The 9,318-nt window shown below is 29.1% G+C and overlaps 1 protein-coding gene and 1 non-coding gene across 2 annotated transcripts; both read left to right on the top strand.

Annotated features, from left to right (window-relative positions):
* Window positions 1-6: 6 nt before the first annotated feature.
* LOC119681530 (inactive lysozyme 1A-like) lies at window positions 7-479 on the top strand. The gene has a single exon (XM_038094752.1). It carries the CDS (start codon window positions 26-28, stop codon window positions 449-451), a length of 426 nt encoding a protein of 141 aa, XP_037950680.1. The 5' UTR covers window positions 7-25; the 3' UTR covers window positions 452-479.
* Window positions 480-2,823: 2,344 nt separating this feature from the next.
* On the top strand, window positions 2,824-2,895 carry Trnad-guc. Its single transcript has one exon. It is a non-coding gene; the product is annotated as a tRNA-Asp (tRNA).
* Window positions 2,896-9,318: the final 6,423 nt, after the last annotated feature.

The following is a 9,318-nucleotide window of genomic DNA, read 5'->3' on the forward strand; positions in this document are numbered from 1 at the left end:
GTAGAAATCCAATACTTAGTACAACATGAAATTCGCTGTAGTTCTTATTGCCGCTTTGGCTTTGGTAGCCCCTGCTTTTGGCAGAACCATGGATCGTTGCTCCTTGGCTAAGGAAATGTATGCTTTAGGTGTACCAAAATCCGATTTGTCAAAATGGACTTGCATTGCTGAACATGAGAGCTCATACCGTACCGGTGTTGTTGGCCCAACTAACTCAAACGGTTCCAATGATTATGGTATCTTCCAAATCAACAACTACTACTGGTGCCAACCTGCCAACGGTCGTTTCTCTTACAACGAATGCAAATTGAGCTGCAACAATTTATTGACTGATAACATTAAGGATTCCGTTACCTGTGCCCGCAAAATTCAAGGACAACAAGGCTGGTCTGCTTGGTCTACCTGGAAATACTGCAGTGGTAGTCTTCCATCAATTGATTCCTGCTTTTAAATTATTAATTTAGTTTTTAAAAGTTTGGGAAAAAATGTTGCTGATACCAATTACGTTTAAATAAATATAATTTTTTATAAAATTTAATAATAGTTCTTGAAAATTGTTTTGAAAATTGTTTTGAAAATTGTTGGCAAGTGTGATGTTAAAGTAAAAGTGTCGCTTTCAGATTAGCATTTTGAATGAAGAGAAAACATTGTTTCCAAATCAAAACCTATAATCTGTACATTTTCCAATGATTCTTTTGAGCAGGTGCCACACAATAAATACTCAATACATTTTATGTTTTGTAATGGCAGTAATTTGACATAAAACGACATCAAATTTACAAACCATAATTCCAACTATTAATTTCAACAGGCACCTTACCAATCGCAGTTTCCGTTAATGGTTGCATTGGAGCTGAAAATGAACTGCAATTCAACAAGTCAAACATTTTTGTGCAAGTCAGAAATGAAGTCTGTAGACATTTTTGTAGTCGTGGTCTAAATGCAGAGCCATGTCATAATCAAATGATCGTACGACAATTGTCGATCACAGTGCAATTAATTGAACGCCAATTGATTGCAGTGGAACCGTTGGAGCTGTCAAGGTGTTGCAATCTGCATGCTTAGATTTGCTAGCTGCTAGTTAAACTGTGTTAATGGCCATGATATAGAGTTTCACTTTTCAAGCTCAAATTGGGACCCATTAAGAAATGCAGCACCGATACGCTGTGCTCAGTTTGCGCAATTAGCGAGTTAAATAAACTCCTAAAAATTTGTATTTTAAATGTTATTTTAACAATTAAATTTTATTTGCAACAAATAGGGTTTTGAAGGCACCACATTTTAATTAAATAATTACTTTTTTTCATATCTTAAATGTTTAGAGAATTTCTTTGGTGAAAGGTAGTAATTAATTAGTTATAGATTTTATTTATTTACGGGGTTGTAAGTAGGTTCCATAATAGATCCTCCATAATAGTTTGTTCTATTTCCTGAAAAAAGTAAACCAAACCAAAATGTAATGGAAGTGAAACTCAATACATAATCTGTTAGTTCATCAAAAAAAATAATTAGTTTCTTTATTGGTTAAAAGAGTTTATATGGTATATAATTAGCATACATATCGTTCAACTCAACACCATATCGCAATCAACTCAACAAATGAGCAGTAATAATTTGAATTTTCCATAGAATATCCATACAAAATTCACATAAAATTTTGTAAGTTTTTATTGTAATATTTATAATTGTAAGTGTTAATATGGCATAATTTATTAGAGGTTAGTCCTCTAAATGTTAGGGCTTAGATATTATTTCTGTCACGTAAAGTTTATTTGCTACACGAATGTGGAATACAATTACTAGTTACTGTATCTTGCACTACCAAAAATTTATAAAATAGAATAGAATAGAATAGAATAGAATAGTATTGAAATTTAATAATTGAAAACAAAATAGAATTAATTAATTTAATTATTCTACAACTGGTTTATGATTGTGTTCTTATATAGTACAACAAGTGAATTTGTTAATAAACTTTCACATCAAATTAACAAAACTCCAGAAAATCTACAAACATACAAGTCAAGTACAGCATTGGATTAGTTGGCTAATGAACAACGATAGGGCACAAGTTCAGCCCCTTGGTACTTGCAGTATCAAAAAATTATTTATTTATAATTCTAAAACCACTGATGATGGATATTTGGTAATATTCGAAACAGACGTATGGTCAGCCAACAAATCAATTAATTAAAATAAACTAAAAAGAATTTTTGTTGTTGTACTTCACTACTATTCGACACCTCTCTACAAAATATTTTATATATAATATATGTATACTGAGACGATCAAACCATCAGAGAGAATTTTGTATTTTTAATAATTAAATAAGTAATAAATTAAATAAAATAAAAAGTATATAAATAAAAATTATATAAAATAAAAATAATTTTCTTACTTTCGTTTAAAAGTAATTAATTGGAGTAAATAGTTTTGGTAGGATATCTTGATCTGTGATATCTTGAGTTGTGATTTTATAGTATACCTATTATCATAATATCGAATTTTGATTCAATTTTATTTGGTTCTGGCTTTATAAATTCAGTCATATATTTCAAATAAATAAACTTATGATAATATCCTAAAAAACACTTATTATATGCTTTAAAATGAATACTTTTAAATTTATTTTTTAAATGCATTTTTGATTGTTGTTCATTGGGAATATAATTTCAAAAATTAACCAAAATTAAATATTAAAATCAGTTTATAAAAAAAGAATCTAATTAAAATAAAAATGATCTTAAAAAAAATTAAAATATGCAAATTTTAATCAAAGACATCTTTTTAAAATTATTTGAATCCAATAAAGTATATATCAAGTCCTCGATAGTATAGTGGTTAGTATCCCCGCCTGTCACGCGGGAGACCGGGGTTCAATTCCCCGTCGGGGAGGTTAGACATTTTTTTTTAGAAGCATTATTGTTCTTGTTGATTGATTTTCTGAATACAATCTTGGAAGCTACTGTATATACTATATGTATATCATCATATAGTAAATGCATTTGAAATTGTTTTGTCTATTTTATGATAGAAATGAATATAATTTTTTTTTGCTCTATAAAATAGTCATAAATCTGATAACAGGGTTACTGAGTCATCTCAAAGACATTTGAAATTATTTTATTTAAATATTAATTGTGAGGAAAGAACAGACTGCTTTTACCAAGATGTTTAAAATGCGGCAAAATAGATATCCACATATAATATAATAATATTTTGGTTTTTATAGCGGGTAGTTGATTTATTTGTTTTAAAGAAGTTCCTGGAACAGAAATGCTTTTGGTTATTTAAGTGAAGTATTCCTTTAAATAGGAGAAAAAGTAATTGATTTATAAGTAATTTTTTTAAAATACTTTGGTGTCAGTACCGGTCTTATAAAAAACAGAACTATCAATTAAGATATTATGTTTGTTTAATGTTTATTATTCTTAAAACGTTTAATAGGCGTTCAATGGGTTCACATTATGAAAGTCTACCATGGTGACCCTACCATGGGAAAAGCTACAGCAGCACTGAGCAGACTTATGACAAACATACATTAAGACCGAAAGGTTTTCGGATATTCTCATTTAAAATTCGCGCGCTGTATATTTTTCGATATTTTAAGTTTATGTAGTTTGGCAGCACTGTCCTTAATTACTATGCCAAAAATGAGCGCGATCTGTCAGGACAGTTCGTTTACGGCAGCTGTTGAAACCAGTTCACCTCAGTAGTGCGTTGCGAAAAAAACAATGGAAAAAAATATTGAACAAAGAGTTTGCATCAAATTTTGTTTTTCGAACGAAATTTCGTGTGCAGAATCGTTGCGAATGCTACAAAAGGCTTATGGGGAATCAGTTTTATCGAAAACTCAAGTTTATGAGTGGTACAAAGCCTTTCAGGACTGTCGTACGACCGTCGAAGACATGCCGCGTTCTGGACGACCTTCGACCTCTACCACCGACGAAAACATTGAAAAGGCAAAGGAAATCGTGTTCAAAAATCCTCATGTGAGTGTTAGAGAGATAGCACGAGAGCTAGGCATCGGTCGTGAGATGGCTCGTTTGATTTTGGTGGACAATTTGTGTATGCGACGTGTCAACGCCCGGCTTGTTCCGATTCACCTCAATTTGTTCAACATTATCAACGATTTTAAGGCCAAACATTCAATAAATACCATCGAACAGCCACCGTATTCACCTGATCTTGCACCGTGTGACTTTTTCCTGTTTCCCAACCTCAAATTACCACTCAGAGGAACGCGTTTTGAATCCATAGAAGACGTAAAACAGAATTCGCAGAGGGAACTCAAAGCCATACCGGAAAGCGCCTATAAAAAATGTTTTGATGATTGGAAGAAACGTTGGCATTTGTGTATCGCTTCTAATGGAGCATATTTTGAAGGAGATAAAATAAATATTGATGAAGGTTAAGAATTTTGCGTTTTATTTAAAATTTCCCGAAAACTTTTCGGTCACAATGTAAGTGGACCCACACAGAGTAACAGACAGCTCCTCATGGCTACGGTAAATTCCATTCTTTTATACGGAAGCGAAATATGGGCAGACACACTACAGGCAAAATACCGAAGATTGGTTTAGTCCTTGTGAGTCGGACACTCACTTTCCGGGCCGCCGGAAAACCATTGTATCTAAAAAAAGTCCATTTTGAATAGAGGTTGGCTAGTACTTTTTTAAGTATGACGAAAAGTTAACACAAACATATTCCTATTATTGAAGATATGGATGTAAAAGATATATGCTTTCAAAAGGATGGTGCTATTTCTGGCTTTGTTGCGCTAAATATTTCAAAGACGTGTAACTCCGATTTAAATACCCACAAAAATTATATCATCATTGGAATGTTTTTTTTTTGTGTGATGCAATGGATCGCATCTATGGAGACAATAACTTAACGGACTAACATCCTTTAAGTTATGACCGAGCTGCTGACGCTTTGTGCCGGTAAGACATCAAATTTTATCTGAAGAAGATCAAATACTACAAGTTGTTCGGCGGAGAGCAATTGAATAAGGTCTTTCACACCTAACGGCAAGGTCCAAATAATGTATTGAAATAAAAGTTGGATCAAAATCTCAAACACAGTTTATTTACGATTACTTTCGGAACGATAAAAGAGATAATTATAAATTTATAATTATTTTTTCATTTCTAGAAAATTAAAATTATTTTCTTACTAGAAATTTATTCGATTTTTTATTAAAAAATAAACTATAACATTCACTTACTTTATTGTTTTATATGAAAAATATTACTATTTTGTTGATCGAATGGTTCAAACTTAAAATTTTATTTAATGTAATTCAAATTTTATATTCCATTCTATATTAAATGTTAGAAATAAAAAGTTAAATTAGTAACGATAAAAGAATTTACCATTTCTAAGTGAGATACACGTTTAATATGGATTAGGGAAGATTTTTCTTTCGAATTTTTCTCATGATGGTATTTCTTTACTTTTCTTGTATATTCATATATATCTTCTATTAGATTTTTTTAATTGAATGAATAATAACTTTTTTAGGAGATGTAAGGAAAGCATAAAAAACTTTTATTGTTGCAAAAAAGCACTTTTCAATTATTCATGAAAGGCAAACTCTACTTTGGTAGATGAAAAATGACAGCTGTCACTTTCTGAATGATGAGTAACTCGGTGACATGTAAGAAAAAAACGCCATAAATGCACAATTTTGCAAACAAATGAATAAAATTCGCAGATTTGCCAGTTACGACATTAAAAACTTTAATTATTTAATTGTATTTTACTCATTTTTTATTTAAATTAAAAAAAATAAAAAACTAAAGATAAGCTTTGGTTTAAAATATATTCAAGTTGGAAATTTTCTACTTTCATTTAGTGAAAAGAGTTTAATATAAAAAAGTAAAAGAAATGTATAATGACTGAATAGAATTTTTACTAGACTATGAACATACTTTTCTAGCGATTCTTTCTGGTTGACAACAAAGTATATTTTCATATGGGTTCTATGTATTTGGTCTTTGGCACAAAAACTTCAGCTTCTTCTTCTTTTCTCGATTATCTTTTTTTTCGAATTTAATTTGACTTCCAATACTTTTTAATATCAAAAATTTGGTAAGTCCTGTTAATAGGCAGTGTAAACGGGTGTTTTCTTATAGTTATCCTAAGTTAATAAATTCTGTGAAGATTCCAGTCGTTCAGAGGAAAGTAATGAATTTAATTAATGATAGTTTCGGCAGTTATTAGTATTTCTTCTTCATTTCAGTTTCTAGATTAACTAAAATCTAGTTAATCTAGATTAACGAAGGATTGAATTCGTAGATTAACTTAAATTTGGTGTAGAAACAACAGATAATTTAGTTAATATCTGGCAGATATTAAAAAAACAACAACTTTTTTACTTCATATAATTAATAATTCTTTAATTTAAAATAATGTATTAAAAACTAAAATCTAGTTACAGTACATAGCCTTAAGTCAGTAATAATAGGTATAGGTTAAAGAATACAATATTAAAGAATACAATTTTTAATACTGTAATCCGATTTTCTCAAAAGTTACAAATCTAGGTCAAAATTTTAGGCGGAGACATTAGCATATTACATGATATATATACATAAATCATTTTTTATTTATGAAACTTTAAAATAAAATAAATTAAAACTTTTTTTCAGCATTTCTTGAATTTAATTTATTCAAAAGTTTTAGTGTTACAAAAGACATTTAGTACATATCATGTTAGTTACTTTAAGGTGATAAATTTATTTGATTTTATCAAAATTTAGATAACTAAACATGGCGCTTAAAAAACAGTCAGTTTTATGTATAAAAATAAAATTTATGGCTTTCTCAGCAATAAAAGAAAACTGCGCAAACTTTTGCTACAATGAAACTTTTGTATGCTAATTTTATTACTACTTAAAAGATTAAAAAAAAAAAAATTATTAAGAAACGAATTTTCCCAAAAAACATTTCTGCCATTTTTAGATATTACTTGAGAGGTGGCAACTTTTTTCAAATGCTTAAGAAGAGTCGGTGAAAGACATCTATAATAAATCTTAAAAAAATTTTATATGTGCGAAATTTTTAAAAAATACATAGGATTGAGATATAAAAATTTTAAATAAATTTTTTTTTAATTTTTTTAATATCTTAATTGGTATTTTGTGATAATAATCAATTATTAAAAATAGTGAAATTACTCTGCTCTTTATCAGAGGCTCTGAAGTGCTTTGCACAAGCACCAAACAATGCCAGTTGTGGTATTTCTTCGATGAATATTATCAGTAATATTTACTCTCTTTATTCTGAGATATAAAATCTTTCATATTTGTTTTTTTATTTTATAATTATTATTATTTGTTGGTTTTTATTTGCAAAAAAATTAAGTACAGTAATCCCCTAAATACAGCAACGCGGTACCCATATAACGCGTTTTCATATTACGCGATTTCAATCTCCCGTATAACACTGGCATTCCCCCATATAACGCGGGAACTTATACAGTCCATAATTAGCTTCGCGTAACTTTGCACGTGTATATACGGGGTAAGTGGAAATACCCCTATAACCAATCTACCGCGTAATAGGGGGGATTACTGTATCTATATTATTGTTTTCTTATTAAGTTTTTTTACTTTCTTTTTTTTGCGTAAAGTGGGCCACGTTTTATGAGATTTTGTTGTGATTGAATAAAATTTTTTATAAACCTTTCGGCGGTGAGCAATTGAAATAATTATAAATATTTCGATTAGTAGATTTTTATGGAAAGTTTTTACTCTAAATCAAAACAAACAAGATAAAGACTGTTTGCAAAATTTTTTATAATCACTTTAATTTAATATTGATAGTTAAGAATTGCTGATGATAATTACTTGGATACTTTGCTTGTATGATATATTTAAAAAAAATTCGTATTTCACTTACTGATACTCCTTAAGTATAAAAATAATTAAAAACAAAAAAAAAATTTTTTTTTATATAAATAAATAAATAATATTAAAAGTTAAATGAATATATAAAAATAATATAAACACAAGCGAATAAAACAAATAATAATCCTTTATCAAGAAATAAAACCTGAATCATTTTTTTCTAATCTCTAATTCTAAAAATTTCACTTTACATTAATTTTATACCTAATACTCTACTTCTAAAAATTATAACTTTAATTTAACAGATATTAACTCAAAGTTAGAAAGTTACAAATATTGATTACATTTTTCCACTCCTAATTTCGGCAGCAAATTTACTGCCTAATTTCCTTCTATATGATTTTTGGGAGGTCCTATATTAAAAGAGGGTTCTATCATAAATAACTAAATAGTTAGTATACTTGATTACTGCAGTGCCTTTGAGGTGGAATTTGTTGTAATTGGAGAAGTTATTAGAGAGAGAGAGAGACAGACAGAGAGAGAAAGACCGACAGAAATAGAGAAAGACATATATAGAGAGACAGATAGAGAGAAATATAGACAAAGAGAGAGAAAGACTGACAGAAATGGGGAAAGAGACAGAGAGAGAGAGAGAGAGACAGACAGAGAGAAAATGAGACAGACAGAGAAAGTTTGCTTTAAAGGTGGACAATAAATTGAATAGGAATATATTTATACCATTCTATAGGTAAATATTCATCTAGTTTCTATAGATATTTGTGGGTTTCAGATTAATTAAATTAACATACGAAAAATCTAGATAAGCTGCCTTTATCGTGCAAACAGTTGTAGAAATTTTCATATATTGAGGAATGTTATACGTGATAGGGAAAAGTGAAAGATAAGCAGAGAAGGAAATCTGTAATGATATCAATATTCTTTGAATATTCCTTGTCATTTGTTGTACCTCTGAGTAGGACGACAAAGGTGCTTTGTCACTGTACTGCGTGAGCAAGCACAACAAAGATTTAATATGCCGGTTGCTCAATTTCTATATGATTTTAGACAGTTACAATATCTTTCCTTAAAAAATATTATAAGTTTTATTAAAATGTTCAGTTGGTATTAAATATCTTGAATTTATATATAGTAACACAATAAGGCAAAGCACCTAATTCTAAGAATAGACACTATATTGACTGATTCGGAAAAGTACTAGGAACGTATCACATTAGAACACAAATAGTCTTGCGATATATGTATATATTAATTTTTATAATTATTTAAAAAATAAGATATGATGTGATGACATGATGTGATGTGATGTGATTGAAGTTACTTATTAGAATTTAAGAGAGAATTTCTTAACCAGTATCATAACCAGTTATAGGTCTTTAATGATTAATTTATAAACATTGAAAGTATTCAACTCCATAATTAAAATAAAATTTAATTGCTTTGT

The sequence above is a fragment of the Teleopsis dalmanni genome, chromosome 2, assembly GCF_002237135.1.
Source record: "Teleopsis dalmanni isolate 2A chromosome 2, ASM223713v2, whole genome shotgun sequence".
NCBI lineage: Eukaryota > Metazoa > Arthropoda > Insecta > Diptera > Diopsidae > Teleopsis > Teleopsis dalmanni.

Bases quoted from the DNA above. Each gene is read 5' to 3' on its own strand.
- LOC119681530 (XM_038094752.1), top strand. From the start codon at position 26: ATGAAATTCGCTGTAGTTCTTATTGCCGCTTTGGCTTTGGTAGCCCCT.